The sequence below is a fragment of the Papaver somniferum genome, chromosome 1, assembly GCF_003573695.1.
Source record: "Papaver somniferum cultivar HN1 chromosome 1, ASM357369v1, whole genome shotgun sequence".
Lineage (NCBI taxonomy): Eukaryota > Viridiplantae > Streptophyta > Magnoliopsida > Ranunculales > Papaveraceae > Papaver > Papaver somniferum.
Window position 1 is genome coordinate 232,661,803 of NC_039358.1, and position 15,576 is coordinate 232,677,378.

General features: G+C 36.0%; 2 protein-coding genes across 3 annotated transcripts; one reads left to right on the forward strand and one right to left on the reverse strand.

Annotated features, from left to right (window-relative positions):
• The first annotated feature begins 7,640 nt into the window (after window positions 1-7,640).
• LOC113319001 (alpha-glucosidase 2-like) lies at window positions 7,641-14,200 on the forward strand. 2 transcript variants are annotated; one of them, XM_026567305.1, is made up of 23 exons: window positions 7,641-8,236; window positions 8,773-8,910; window positions 8,990-9,063; window positions 9,157-9,408; window positions 9,602-9,779; window positions 9,905-9,991; window positions 10,125-10,190; window positions 10,316-10,412; window positions 10,664-10,746; window positions 10,830-10,955; window positions 11,035-11,156; window positions 11,296-11,403; window positions 11,497-11,570; window positions 11,650-11,775; window positions 11,954-12,021; window positions 12,354-12,494; window positions 12,585-12,635; window positions 12,741-12,797; window positions 12,907-13,059; window positions 13,162-13,253; window positions 13,343-13,452; window positions 13,559-13,622; window positions 13,746-14,200. In XM_026567305.1, exons 1-23 carry the CDS (start codon window positions 8,159-8,161, stop codon window positions 13,891-13,893), a joined length of 2,493 nt encoding a protein of 830 aa, XP_026423090.1. In that variant the 5' UTR covers window positions 7,641-8,158; the 3' UTR covers window positions 13,894-14,200. The 2 variants fall into 2 exon arrangements, with proteins under 2 accessions (XP_026423090.1, XP_026423098.1); XM_026567313.1 differs by having other exon boundaries at window positions 7,643-8,236; window positions 10,848-10,955; window positions 13,746-14,031.
• Window positions 14,201-14,390: 190 nt separating this feature from the next.
• On the reverse strand, window positions 14,391-15,218 carry LOC113272388 (pentatricopeptide repeat-containing protein At3g22470, mitochondrial-like). The gene is made up of 2 exons (XM_026522232.1): window positions 14,716-15,218; window positions 14,391-14,616 (listed from the first exon to the last, which is right to left on the reverse strand). The coding sequence occupies exons 1-2, from the start codon at window positions 15,216-15,218 to the stop codon at window positions 14,391-14,393; spliced, it is 729 nt and encodes a 242-aa protein (XP_026378017.1).
• Between the last annotated feature and the right edge of the window lie 358 nt (window positions 15,219-15,576).

Below are 15,576 nucleotides of genomic sequence, written 5' to 3' on the forward strand. Positions count from 1 at the left end.
TTCCCCTTCATCTTCTTCAACAGGATTAAGGAGCAAGCTAAGTAAATCATCTTGATTCTCTTCAATGATCTCCGTTAGTTTCGGCTTCTGCTTTTTCAGCTCCTCAAGCATCAGGTGAAACATATGGGGATGTGCCTGCACCATCGATCTCAAAAGCTTGAAGCTTATTTGCATTAGATCCAGAGGAAGGCACTGGGTCTGTCCGTTCATTGGGAATACCCTGTAACAACATGCTTAAAAAGAAACCATCTTCACGAACATTGTTCTCTTGCATTGTTGTTGTATTTACCAGATTTTTGTTCTGATGAATAAGAACTTGTTGATCAACAAACCTAGCTCCGTTTCAATTTTTTTCTTTAACGTCTGCAACCGAGTCTTCGCTTTTCACTTCGATCTGGAGCCGAAAACCTATAAGTGTCTTCACCGTAATCTTCATCTGGTTTGATTCAAGGATGATGATATTGAGAGCTTTAGTATAATTCCGTCTCTCCCAGAACCGCACGGCCGGGCACTAGCTTTTTCTTTGATTCATCGACCAAGAAAGAGCGTAAACAAGATTAGGGTAAAAATACATCAATTTCAATTTTATTAGATTTTTCCATGGTATGTTAAGATTTTTTGATTTAGTAGATAAGGAGAGAAACATGTGCAGGCTATCCATATATATATATATATATTGCGAATGTCAAGGAAGTGGAAGTGCATGTCATGGTAAAAAAAAAAAAAAAAGTCTATCCAGGTGAGAAAAAAGTACATATCTAAGTTGTCAAACATGCTTAATAGGCTTAATAGTCAAAAGGAGTAACGCCAAGGAAGACCTAGGTGAATTTCATAGAAAATTTATCTTAACACTATCAGAAAATTCGTCTGTTCAATTCGTCGCGAATGAGTTCATTCAGAAAATGTTGCAGGCCAGTTCTTTCCCGATGTTGATTCATATTTCATACTAAATTCAGAATTGCCCAACATGATATATTCCTTAAGGCTTTAAAGAGAGAAAATTACCAAAGGGACTAAGAGCTTCTCCAATGAAATGTGTGTGAAGAAAAAAGTCTTCATCCGCATAGAATACACAACAATTTTTGTAAAAAAAACATCTCCAACCCATTGATGTGAGGGTGATGTGGCAAAAAAAAATGTTAGACATCCTCTAGGTCAACCTCTACTTTTAGACATTCACTTAGAGGATGTCTTCCCATCCGAGTCACATTTTTGTTAATAAAAATCATTAAAAACAAGAAAAGAAATAATTTTAACCAATTATATACCTACAAATAAGTAAAAGGATGATACAACATTTTATGGGTTGGAGACAAAATTTATTTTCTCCTAATATTTAGGATTTTATACCTAGAGGATGTCTTAAAAGTGATGCCACATATGAAAGATCCACAATCACCATTGGAGAAGCTCTAAGAAAACCCGGCTAAATTGGGGCCTACTACTACTAGATGATTAAAAAGGTCATTAGAAATAACTTTTACACCACCCCTTATCCAACAATTATTTAAGTATCTAATTTACCTCTGTTAAATTAGCACTAATAATCGTATTAGGTGTTCATTATGTTTTAGATGTGAGATCAACTAATATTAAAGGGTTCTTCAAAACATCAAACAACTTAAACTTTTTTTCGTAAACAATACCCAAAATCGGTTTACGTTCATGCACTTGTAAACCGATTCTGGGTTGGTGTTCCAAAATTAACGGAGGACTTCAACAATCGGTTGAGTTGGCATATGTATAATTCGATTGTCCGAATTGGGGTTTTATGTGACATATATAAACCGGTTGTTGTATTTTATAAGATTTGTTTTTTATTCATTTCATTATTGTAGGATGCATTTAACACATGCATCAAGCCTTTAAACCCCTAGGCGACTCTAGTGGACTAGTTATAGTCTCATGAGGGTTTATATAGAGATCTACCCACAAAACCTACACAAAAACTTCTATAAAACCATCAATCTTCGTCGGAGGAATCCAAGTCCGATCCACCCTCCATGAAGTCTGAGGCATACTCCGGAATTTTGGATACCATGAAGTAATAGCTTGCATCAAATGCGAATGATTCCCCCTTTTCCTCCAAGTAGCGCGCTTTCACTGCTTCGTGCTACAAAATCATGACGCAAACTTACTTTGTTAGTGGTGTTTAGTAGGAAGATCAAACAACTTGGATTACGTAAAATAAACCACAAAAATACTCACAAATTGTTCAATGGAGTAACTAAAGTGGCTAGCGTTCAAAATCCGTATTTGGATAGCTAAAAAAGCAAGTATCGCATTTTCGATGACTAGGTTCCTATAATAGACTTGTTGAACACTTCTTCCATTAGATTCCCAAACTCTTTCTAATATTTTTTTTATACCCTTGCCCAAAAGGTAGCGGCATCCACCCTTATGGAGGACTGATTTCTAACTCGAGTTTTCGCGTACCATGCTTTGGTGATGGGATCTTCATTTGAATCAAATGATGCCATTTTGGAGGTATGAAATGAGTAGTTGTGGAGTATATGGAGTGAGATGGAATAGAATGAGCAATTTTGGGGCAAATGGGGTCCAAGGATGAGGTCTCTATTGATAGACTCATTTATTTGTCTAATATATCTCAATTGTATATAATGTTAGTACCCATTTTTGTACTTATTATGGTGTTTTATTTATTTGTAGGTGTTTTTGGAAAAATAAGGTTTTGCGGCGGAATTGGCTAAAAATGTGGCGTTTGGAGCTCCGTTGATAGTCCACCGGAAGTATCCCAGAAATACCCCGGAGGAACCCAGAAAAAGTGCGGAAAACATCCCAGAAAAATTACTAATGGCACCCAAGTTTTGGTTATTTCCACCCAAGAATTTTTATTTCAACCCCACTTGCTATTCGCACCCCTGAACTGGATAGGGGGAGGTCTTCTTCAAATTTCAAATAATGGTTTTTGGCGGGAAAAATGCATGCAGACGCTGTTGATTTTGGATTGAAGATTTGAACGAGTTTCATGGAGATTCAATAGCTAAATTTGGTTGGGCTTGACTTCTTAGAGCTTAACAGGGTCTATGGATTGTTTAGACCCAACCAATTGGGCTGGACAAGTCGGAGGAAGCAATCAAAGTCCAAACAGAGTACGTCCTCTTTCTGTTCATGTTCAAATATTTTGTGAGATTTTTTGGGAGAGTCTCACGCTGGATAGACGTCTATCTAGTAATGGTTCAAGTCCTGGGAGAGTTTGGTGACAAGAAAATAGCTAGAAGACGCGTACAAAAATCAACAGGAGAGATTTTCTCTCAAACTGCAGGGAAGTTACGTAACTTGGCAGCAAGGAAAAATAGAGAAGATTTTGCGGTATTTCTTGGGGTTGTGAAGTATATAAGAGGTGTTGAGAATTGAGATAAGGGAATGAGGAGTTTGGGGTCGATCCAGAGCTAGGAGGAGCGAGAAAATGGAACCAGCAGCAATGTTCACCTGCTGCTGCTGCCATTAAAGAGCTTCAAGAAGACGAAGAACAAACACTTAAAGACAGTCGTTTTTCAACAGTTCCAGCAGCAAAGAGGAAGTGTCGTAGTTTATCTGCAGTTACCATCTATCGTTTCTTTCTGGACGCCTTCTGTGAGTCTTAGAATCATTGTTTTATAACTTTTGACTCTTTTAATCATATTTTGAGCATCAAATATATATTTTTTTAGAACATGATTATTATGAATAGCTAAACCCCATTACTGGGATGATGGAGGAAACCATTCTTTATGCATGAGTAATTCTATTTAATTCTTTTATGACTATTTGCACTATTAGGAGTTGATTTATGATTTTTCTTGATTATTTGTGATTTTATCTGATGATGTATGCTTAGTCTAGGAACTCTTGATGCATCATGCTTATGACTTACATCTAATACTTTATAAAATCTATTTTTCGCAAAGAAAAGAGTCGATATTTGTTATCATTATAAGCTATAATTGTCTAGAATTAATAGTTGTTTCGCATGAGTATAAGAATTGGTGGAATCCTGAGTCCTAGTATCTCTTGATCCTGTGACAAATTTTGTATATATTTTTGTTTTAAAAATCTTTTCAAGTCTGAGCAACGAACATTTTACTTACCACTACAAAACTACATCATATATATATAGAGAAGTCCCTAACGACTATTATTTTTGAAAAAAGTAAAATAATTTGAAATAATAGGTCTTCTCGAAGGTCTGTAAAATGCGATTGTGTTTTTATGCCGGCAGGAATCGGTTTCTTGTGACCAATATAAACCGATTAAAGACATGTAAAAAAATTGAATTTTCACCGACACTAATCGGTTTTTACAGATGTATATGTGATCCGATTTTAGATTGAAAAACATACAAAAAAATAGCATTTTTAAGGCATGAAGAATCGGATTATACATAACCCACACATAAACCGATTCCTTTGTGGAATCTAGACAATCGGTTTATGTTGACATATCGAGTAGCCGATTGTTGGCAGAATTATTGAGCAACAAATAATTATAATTAAAACTTTAAATGCATATTAAGTTGAACACCATGATCATCCAAAATAAAAACCTTAACCATCCCAAAAGAGTGTTAATAACTTAAAACAACCAAAAGTCTTATAAGCTTAAACTTTTAATATCTAAACTTAAACTTAAAAACTTAAGGAGCAGGAGCATCAACAGCAGCAGCACCACCGGGAGCATTTGTAGCATCAGCAGAAGCACCACCATCAGCAGGAGCACCAACATCACCAGCGACAGTAGCAGTACCACCATCAATAGCAGCAGCTTCTGCTTCATCCATGGCTTGAAATTGAGCCATTTCTTCCCACATACCTTCCATAAATCCATGGAGATCCCTCTCAGCTAAAATCATGTTTCTCCTCATCCTAGTGAACCTCATGACCTCATAAAGCTCTTTTAGTGCAAGCTTGTCTATCAATATGAGGGCTTGTTCAAGATGGGTCTCACGCCCATTAGCAAACTTATAGAGGCCTCTTTCTGGCGCTGGTTGTGTTTCACTAAGAATATCCTCCAAGATGAGCTCTCGAGTGCTAGGTGTCCGAAGTCCATATCTACATAAAAAAAAAATCAACATAACAATCGGTACATAACTAAGCATATGTAATCCGATTCTCAACAACAAAACATACAAGAGTGTCAAACATTATTAATCGGTTTATGTGATACATATATAAACACCGATTGTAGAATGGAATCTGAAGAGACAATCTTAATCGGTAAATTAACAAGCACATAAAACCCGATTATGGGATTGCATAGTTAAAAAAGAAAAAAATTGTATCCAGAATCGGATTATTATTATAAAGCACTCATAAACCGATTCTAGTGATGTATTTTCATATTTCGTTTCTAAACCTAGAATCGGTTGATGTTAATCATCATATAAACTGATTATTCTGCATGCTCTTCATGGTCGAAGAACAAAACCCAGAATCGGTTTATTCAATATGTCAAAATATACCGATTCTGGGTGTAATCAGACATTTTGATGGACGAAAATCGAAGATTTAAACATGTAAATTAATGGAAAAATGTGAACCATAGAATGAGTTGATGGAGATTTACCTTTTTCTTGGTTGGATCGAAGATCGTTGGAGAAGAGGATGAATTATTTTTTTTATTAGGGTTTTCAGAATTTGTAAAGATTAGGATGAAAATAGAAAGTTTTTCTGATTTAGGTTTTTATGTTTTTGGACATTGCTGAAAATGGTAAGGATTAGTATTTATATGAGATTGTTTTAGGAATTAATGTGGGGGTAAATTAATATATTTTAGAAATTTGGTAGCTCATAGCAATTTGGTGGAGTGGGAAGGAAATTTTGTTAGTCCCCAATTAAGTGACATAGGCTCCAATTTAGCCAGGTAAGAAAATCGTTTGACAGCCACTCATATTTGCTTAAGATAGACCGAATAAAATGTATAACGTGGTTTTCATCTTAATAAATTTAAGTCTATGTCGATTCCATTTTCGGGCAACGGTTTTACTTTGAAGTACTTAAAATTTTCATTTTTTCTTCTTTAATTACTTAATTTCGATGTCGTTTTGATTGGTGAATATATACATTTGAGCTAACCTTACACTTTTTTTGACCAAACTTTGACACTTATGGTGTTTAATTCGTTTCTTTGTCGGCGTATATGACTTTTCCAATAACACTTACAAAATTTCAAGAATATATTGTACCCCATTGATCCAGGGACGGACCCATGATTCTTTCTAGGGTAAGGGTGGCTGATATTGCCGGTAATGCGGTTGAAGGCCACGCTAATTTTTTTTGGCTTGAGTCTCGTTTTTAGTTGGCAAGCCTAATTCGTTTATGTATATGCAATAGATTGAAAAATAAAACTTAAAGAAAATGTCACATATATAAGAAAAATTGATTGGCCGAGAGCGAATTTCTCAGATATTATAGATGTTTGCAATAGGAATGTTGTAAATAAGAAGGTTTTTTTGTGTAAAAGTTGCTAAGTTCATGAAAATGTCTTGTTTTTACTTAAATGTTTATCACTTTCATTACATAAGCTAGAAATTGATAATATAAAATTAATATGAATTATAAAATGCTAATTTTTCTCTGGGAAGATTCAGGGACGGGCATGAGCCCCGTTTGGCCCCCTCATACGCCAGTCTCTGCATTGAACTTTTGTTCTGGATTCACCACTGAAATGTTACGGCTGTTGTACCGGAGCTTCCTCGGGTCGAAAGTCACTATACTTTGGGAGGTTATGAAGGTTGTTGTAAATTTAGTCATGGTTGTCATGTTTTTTGTTTATTTTTTTCACTTATTATGTTTACAGTTTAATAAAAAAATTATGCATCTTTAAACTCCTTATGTACTCATGTTTAGTTCCACCAATTCGTTGTGGGAATAAAAACTCGATCCATAACATGTTTTTATTTACATATGGTGTTTATTTTTTGGTTATTTAGAATTTTGCTCCCAACTTTGTGACCAATTTTGAGTTTAGGTTCCAGGACTCGCGTTGACCATGTTGTCCGTTATCAATAGGTGATCATATATTTTGTCGGAAAATTTAAATGTTTTTCTAGTAATCAACGTGTTTATTAGAATTGCAGGTTTATACTTGCGAGAACGTATCTACGTTTATAAACTTTCACTTTGAAATTTGAGAACGTGTCTATTAAATTTGTGACGTCTAGATTTTTTATATTTTATCTTTTAAAACTAAATAATAGAATTCATTTATTATCTAACATTACATAATTTTAGGTTAACAACGTCATTCCTTATAGTATCAGCAAAATCGTCAGGGATATTGTCTAAAAAGTCAAAAGAAGCTCTTTTTGTTCTCGCTTTGTTAGTTATTTTATTAGCTTACATTGTTACCAGATTTTTTAACATGACTAACAAAAATGGTCTATTTTGTAGGGTATCGATTTGACATGACTAACAAAAGTATACATCAACAATAGTTTTAAACTGATTAATCTATGGGGAAGACCATTTCTGAGGCTTGTAATTTGCGACTTCTAAATCGATACCCTACAAAATAGAAATATGCAAAAACATCTGTGGCTCAATACTGATTTTGTAAAATTCTCTACATGTATCGAACACATAATCTATATGGTCTACAATAGAGATATCGGTCAGAAAAACGGTCAGTCACGAGTACGATTCATCCAGGTTGAAATTAAAGGTCAAAACTTAACCTAAATTAACCGGGCAAGTCTATAACCCTCGTAAAACTAAGCAAAACCCTAACTCTAAGGAAACAAACAACAAAGCAGCGAGCAGCGGCATTCTCCGTCTCTGATTATCATCAACAAAATCATGGAAGAGGGTTCAATAGGATCATCAGTAACAAGAGATGTTTGTTTAAGCACGATGATTACTACTCTCAAAAATATAAAATCAGGTGTAGAGATAATCTACTTGATTAGTCATCCAGAATCATCTCTCTAAGATAATCACGGTCACAGATTTCCATCCCCAAATCAAATTGAAACCTGAACCCCTATCGATTGTTCTATCTGAGGGTCATGCTCAGAAGAACACTTTTTTGTGTTTGATTTTTCATTTATGTAACCACCAGAATCTGAAACATCATCAGAACCAGATTATGCTTACTTTGAGTCATAAGAGAGTTCTTTTGAATCAATTATTTTTGAAGAAAAGAGGTATAAGCTGAGACGATGCAAGATTTGGGGCTTCGGCAATTTTTGGTGGTATCTGAAATGAAGAATTGGAGGCTCTTGGATCAAGATTTAGTGGTACAACTTAATTTCAGTATTTTTTTGTGTTAAAATTTTCTCCTTTAGTATGTTGAATTAGATTTAGGATCCGTATTTATTTTTGTGAAAATCCTTTTGGAATCAGCCAGTATGAGTGGACAGGAGTTTGTGATCTTGTAACCAGTACAGGTTTTCAATTAGAAAGATGTTCTGTTGTGCACAACTCTAATTTCTGTTGTTGCTTTTGCGAAATGTCTAATTATTGCTTGAGAGATCCAAGACCCATAAGTTTAAGTTGAATTAGGTACCTGTGATCAGAATGTGCCAACAAACCCTTCTTTCTTTATTGGGTTTCTTGAAAATTCACAATTAGATTATGAATATTACCAAACAAACTGAACCCACATTCCAGAATCTTTCCTACTAAAATAATCGAAAATTAATTTTTAACTATTTCCGTCTGACTTCTCCCGTCAACGGTTCCCCTTCCAACTATCTATAAGCACACAGATTGAATGCTTCTTCACTAAATTCATAGTATTTTCAGCCTGTAATTCCTGCAAATTTAATCTCAGAGAATGTCTGAGAATAGTAGTAGTAGCAGTTTAAGAACTGGTAATCAATCAAGTCTATGGAAATCAGTTGATGGTGATGATGAAGAACTTAGAGTTAACACTCCATTTCCTGCACCCAAAATTATGGATCTTCCACAGGTAATTCAAAGTATCTGAACCTTTTTATTTTTGTTCAATATTTTGTTTTTTATGTTTAATTTAGAACAAATTTCTGTAGTTTCAAGGCGAGCACAAGGAAAGCCTGTATTGGGGAACTTATCGGCCTCATGTTTATCTTGGAATTCGATCGAGGTATTCAAGCTAATTTGATGATTTGATAATTGTATGATTTTTTCATTTTGATTGAGAAAGCTTAATTTTGAATGATTGATAAATTGTTTTTAGGACCCCACGGTCTTTAATGGCTGGATTGATGTGGATTGGTGTAAAGGATGGTAAATATGTAATCCGCCATGTTTGCGAGGATTCGGATGAGATCAGTAAATATGGATGGACACATCATAATGGGCGGGACTATGGGAATCAAGTTGTTGTTGATCACGGCATGACCTTGACCACTGAATTTTTGAAAACGAAAGAAGATGGGACTGGCTATGGTGGGGACTGGGCAGTTCGTATCAATGCACAAATTGACAAGTAAAGTTTTTCTATCTTGTCTTGCTTTTTCGAGAAATTAATGAAAATTTCATTTGTGTTGAAATAGAGGGTTGTGGAAAATAAGCGTCTCTTCAACATGAAACTTATAACATTTGTTCTTAAGCGATGTGCATATCTCAGTTCCATTGCCTTTAGTCTTCTTGGTGATTTATCGTATGCTGTATACTTGCAGAGATAATCTAGATGAAGAATTATGGGGTACTGGTCATCTTTTCTTCTACCTGGCAGAAGAAGAAGACAGTAATGTTCTTAGCATTGGAAGAGAAAAACTGGATACGCGTGAATCATCTCTTTTGGCATATGGATCACGCGAGGATGTTGGTGGTTGGGAACTGCATATCGATTCAGCGGTATGTGCTACTGTGCTAAAATATCATGCATGATGTGTTGTCTAATTTGTCATGGTGATGCTTGTGACGAATTTGGCTAAAACAAAATAGGGACCTTGAGTATGAACTTTCTTCTAATTTTGCAGGATGACTTGGAAATCCACTTTTCTGGCTTTAGAACTCCTGATTTTCACAAATTGGCTGAACTTGTTCAGAATGCTATTGGATCCAGTGTATGTACAATTTTCAATTCAGTAAAAGCAGTGCAGCAATTGTATTGTTCCACTTGCGGTTGTATCTTAATCAACCTTCTCTTCCAATGTTGCTGATGACATTTGTTTCGTCATTCTGGTAAATACTGGCCAGGCAACAATGGTGGGTCTACTGCAGCCAGACACATCTGAAAAATCTCCTAATGTTTTAGTGTTTCAGGTATGCGCTTCCTTGTAAATATTACTAATTTTCTTCCCAATGTTCCATCTTTCTGTGAGCATAGGCTGTGCAATATTGTTTTCATCTCATATTGATTTCTACGCATCTTCTATTTTGGTTTACAGATTTCTGCAAAATTTCCTGTCAGAGCAGATATTGCCTTTGTATCTGGGACTGGTTTACAGAGTTCAAGAGATGCAGAACGTGTGAAGAATATCACAGGTCCGACATAGCTAACAGTTGTTATCCACTGTTCCTAATTCCCTTATCAAAACTGTTGTTGTGTCGTCTGTTAAGCTCATTGTTGTTTCAAAATTTCTTGTATAAGCCTTTTCATCATCTGATCTTGTATGGACACTTGAGGATATTATCCCAAACCTTCCCTATATCTTTGATATATTGAACGAGTAGTACATTAGCTGTTCCTAATTTCATTTCAATATGTTTCATGAGTTGCTATTGTTAAATTTCAGGGAAGCAACTGAGTAATACGCTGATTGAGAAACAGAAAGAGTTCGATGAAAAATTTAACAGGCTCTTCAGTCTTACGGATAAGGTATCCATTACAACATTATATATTTCTACTGAATTTTTCTTTAGATTAATGCGTCCTTGTATACGAGATTCAAACTTCCATAGTTTTTGTTGGACATTCAGGTTAGTTCTGAAGCAGTGACTGTGGGTAGGGCGGCTCTTGGGAATTTAATTGGTGGTATTGGCTACTTCTATGGCCAATCAAAAATTTCCCTTACTCAGGATATGAGAGTAAGTTGTTAAACTTTAACTGTTTTCCCAAGGAAAACTGAATGAGAACAAAGATAAAGATTTTCACATTATCTTGCAGAATAAGCATGGGAAGGACTTCGTTCCATATTGGCCAGCGGAGATGTACACTGCTGTCCCAGGAAGAACCACCTTTCCAAGGGGATTCTTATGGGATGAAGGCTTTCATCAGCTGCTAATCTGGTTAGTAGCCTGCTACCACCAAGACCCTTTTAACCATCTGGATGGAGAGATTTGTCTTTCCTCCACATTCAAGATTTTATTGCTTAAGTAACTAATTTTGTTGTATGTTCTTGGATCTTTTTTTTTACTCGGTGAATAGCCGCTGGGACATAAAAATTTGCCTGGATATTATTGGACATTGGCTAGATATGATGAATGTTGACGGCTGGATTCCACGTGAGCTAGTCTTGGGTACTGAAGCTCTAAGGTATTGCAACTGTTGTTGAGCTAAACCATGTATGTACCAAAGATTCACTATCAATGACATCTCAATCTAAAATCATGTTATGGATATTTGCAGTAAAATTCCAGAGGAATATGTTGCGCAACACCCAACAAATGGAAATCCACCAACTTTATTTCTAGCTCTAAAGGGTAAGTTTTACTGTACTTTAATTTTAATAATTTGAATTTCGCATGCTATCATTGTAAAATACAAAATGATGCATTTCAGATTTAGTTAATGGGACAAGTAGAAACCAATTTACTACCAGCGAGAGCAATGAGATCACTTCCTTCTTAGATAGCGCTTTTGTTCGCTTGGAAGCATGGTTCCAGTGGTTCCATAATACACAGTCGGGTAAGCTTTATACTGTTACTTGATAACTATGCACTAGTCTCTTTCTCAAGTTTCCATGGCATCATCCCTGCTGGATTGTCATTCAGTAGTATATATATCCAATGAACCTGCTAGTGAATCTGCTTTCACTCTAATAGTATTTATTGAATAATAATGAGCTCAACATCTTACTCTCTAGGAAAAGATGTCAGCAGCTATTATTGGCACGGGAGAGACCAAACAACAAACCGCCAACTAAATCCACAGGTACTGTTTATAAATGCTTATGAAATGAAAGTTTAAACCGCATGTTTCTTTTACTTTTCCCTGCATGGGTCTCTGTTGAGTAGTTAAGCAAGCTCTCTAGTATCTTGATTCGGTTGAGTTCTTTAGCTAGACCTTGCTGTAAGTTTTGATTAATTTTAAAAAGCAGATCAGAAGGACTGTGTTTTTTGTTGTGAGCACATCGTTTTTCTATGTCCAGACATACTCAAAGGGCTATTCATCTTATTATCCATATCATGTTTCGTTCGTCTAGATTGTATTTGTAAAGCTTTGTTGTTGTTGATCATGACATAAATTTGATATGGCTTCTCCAGACACTGACCTCTGGGTTTGATGATTATCCGCGGGCGTCACATCCCAGTGAAGACGAACGTCACTTGGATCTGCGTTGTTGGATGCTTTTTGCTGCAGATCGCCTGAACTCCATAACAAAGCTTCTCGGGAAGCATAATGAGGTAGGAAATGTATTAATAAGAAAAAATCACCTCGCAAGCTGCAAGCACTTTGACTTACAGATGACATACATTTGAATTTTGTTTATGCAGGAATATGAGGCAATGGTTAAATTGCTCTCGGATTTTGAACTTCTAAATAAGGTACATTTAACCTCTGTTTTGTGTTCATTTCATTGGGATCATGTAAGAAAGAAGCCTATCTGGTTTTGGTATTGAACTGCCACATTTCCTAATTTGTTTGAGTAGATGCACTTTGATGATGTCTCTGGAGCATACTTTGATTTTGGGAATCACACTGAAAAGGTACCGTCATTTCCTTTAACAACAAATCGGTTTATTTATTGCGTGTTGTATACAACTACTTTTTCTTTCATGAATTTGCTCCCATAACTTCTGACTTGATACTTCTTAGGTTCGGTTGATTTGGCGAGACACGGAGTTGTTAGGCAGCAATCCTGCAAGTCGGGAGCTGATCCGAGAAGTTATGGAGATTCCACAACTGAGCTTAGTTCCTCACCTCGGTTATGTCAGCCTTTTCCCATTTATGACGGGGATAATTCCATCCGTAAGTTCCCAAAATTCCATGTTTTAAGTTTCTCTGACTTGCAGTCAGATTTGAGCTTTCTTTCTCTCTTAGTTATTTTATTGGTCTCCATAAACTGTACAGGAATCGCCAATACTAGGAAAGCAGCTTGATCATATTTTCGACCGAAGCGAATTATGGACAGATTTCGGAGTCCTTTCACTAGCCAAATCAAGGTAGTCTTAACATGGGTACAAAACATGAGAGTTTTGCGCTTTTTTTTCTTAACATATCCATATTAAGTACTAAGAACCATCATTTGCAGTACTTTGTACGATAAATACAACACAGAGCATGAGGCACCATATTGGAGAGGCTCAATTTGGATGAATATGAACTACATGATTCTTTCAGCACTACACCATTACTCTACAGGTAACGATTTCTTCCGCCATGCTCAGTTTAAGATTTCCACTCCCACATTTGAAAGGCTCTCTAGTAGCTGGGTAACCGTTGAAATCAAACTCCTTTTTTTCCTCAGAGGATGGGCCTTATAAACTGAGAGCTAGGACAATCTACGAAGAGTTACGACAAAATATTATCAGGTACTTCCTACATAATTAATAACATGTCAGTCCTGGAGGAATCCGGTTTGTGTGTTCATAAATGGACTAGTCGAAGGCCACGGTTTGAATTTGTTTTTTACATTGATTACGTTTTGTTTGCAGGAATGTTGTCGATAACTACTTCAAGACAGGATATATATGGGAGCAATATGACCAAAAGAATAAGGGAAAAGGAAGGGGTGTACATCCGTTCACCGGCTGGACTTCGCTGATTCTTTTGATCATGGCAGAAACTTACCCAGAAATTTGAACTCATCAATCTTTTAAACAATTTTTTGTTTTTGTTTTTTTTTTTTCTTTTTCTTTCAAACATTGAATATCTTGAATCTCTTTCACTTTTAAGCTTTTCAGAATCCAGTTGTCAAATTATATGCTGTTTTTGGACCAACATTTAGGCTGTGGCGAAATTATGTGACTGGGAGTGCTGTGGGTACAAGGAAACTCAAATCTCATTAGATTGCCTCTTGTGGTCTTCATGCCTCAGTTCCCTACTTTGAGGGAATCAAGTTGTGAACCAAATTTCAGACAACGAATAAGCATTATGCGTTTTTTCGTTATATCTTGGCATTTGTCTCATTTTAGTGTTTTGTAGGGATTAAATTCTGACCACTTATCTAACAAAGTATTCCTACAAGAACCAGGCCTTTTACAGGTCACAGTACAGAGGTTGTGATTTGTGAATCTCCACAAAACCAGTCTTATGGAAAACAACAAAAAACTCATGATCAACTTTCACAAAGAAAACTACTACAGATCTTTTAGCTCATCTGCCGAAAGAGTGTTCACTAAAAAGAAAATTACAGAATCACTCGGTACAAATTCCTGTACACGCATCTTCCGTAGAAAATGTAATGCCTTGTAGTTCTCCTTTGCCATAAGAAAGCCCCGAATGATAATATCGTATGCTCGACCAGTTGGTAAACAACCCTTCTCTTCCATTTCAGTGATTAGTTTTTCAGCTTCTAATGACATACTGTTATGAAACAGGCCATTAATCATTGTGGTATATGTCACTATATCAGCCACTACTTAGCTGGGGATTTCATTAAACAGTTTTCTTGCATCTTCCAACCTGCCAGTTCGGAACAGGCCATGGATAAGAATACTATATATATATTCATTAGCAGAGACACCGGTATCTTCCATGGATTCAAACAATGCTATTGCTTCGTCCATTTTTCCATTCTTGCAGTATCCATCCAACATAGTGCCGTATGTGACAATATTCAGGAATAGACCAGAAGTTTCCATCTCATTAAACAAATTCTTTGCAGCCCTAACTCTTCCATCTTGGAGTAGTGCACGTAATAACATATTGTAAGTAATGGTTGTGGGTTTCAATCCATTTTGTTTCATTTTCTTAAATAGCTGCATAGCTCCACCCAACTTACGATTCTTGCAGTACCAGACGGGTGAATCTATTAATATACTAAAATTTACCACATCGGGTGAAATCCCATGATCCATCATTTCATCAAAATATCTTCTTGCTTCTTCCTGTTGACCATGTAGGCAATGACCATGAATCATAGAATTATAAGTAGTTACATCTGCAGAAATTCCTCGACTAACCATCTCGTCAAAGAGTCTCTTTACCTCCTTTAACCGGCCTCAATTACCAAACCCGTTAATCAAAATATTGTAAGCAACTACATTGGGTACAACATTTGAATCTCTAAGCATTTCAGAGAAGAGAACCAAAGCTTGATCAAGTAAACCTCCTTTACAAAGTGCATCTATAATGGCATTATATGAAACAACATCGGCTCTGCAATTCCATTTCAACATGTTATTTTTTAACTGAAGAGCAGCACCCACTTGACCAGTTGTACAGAGTCCATGTATAAGAGTATTACATGTAACCGCATTAGGTTGAATACCCGTCATAGTCATTTTGAAGAACATATTGATTGCAAAATCAATCTTCCCTTGA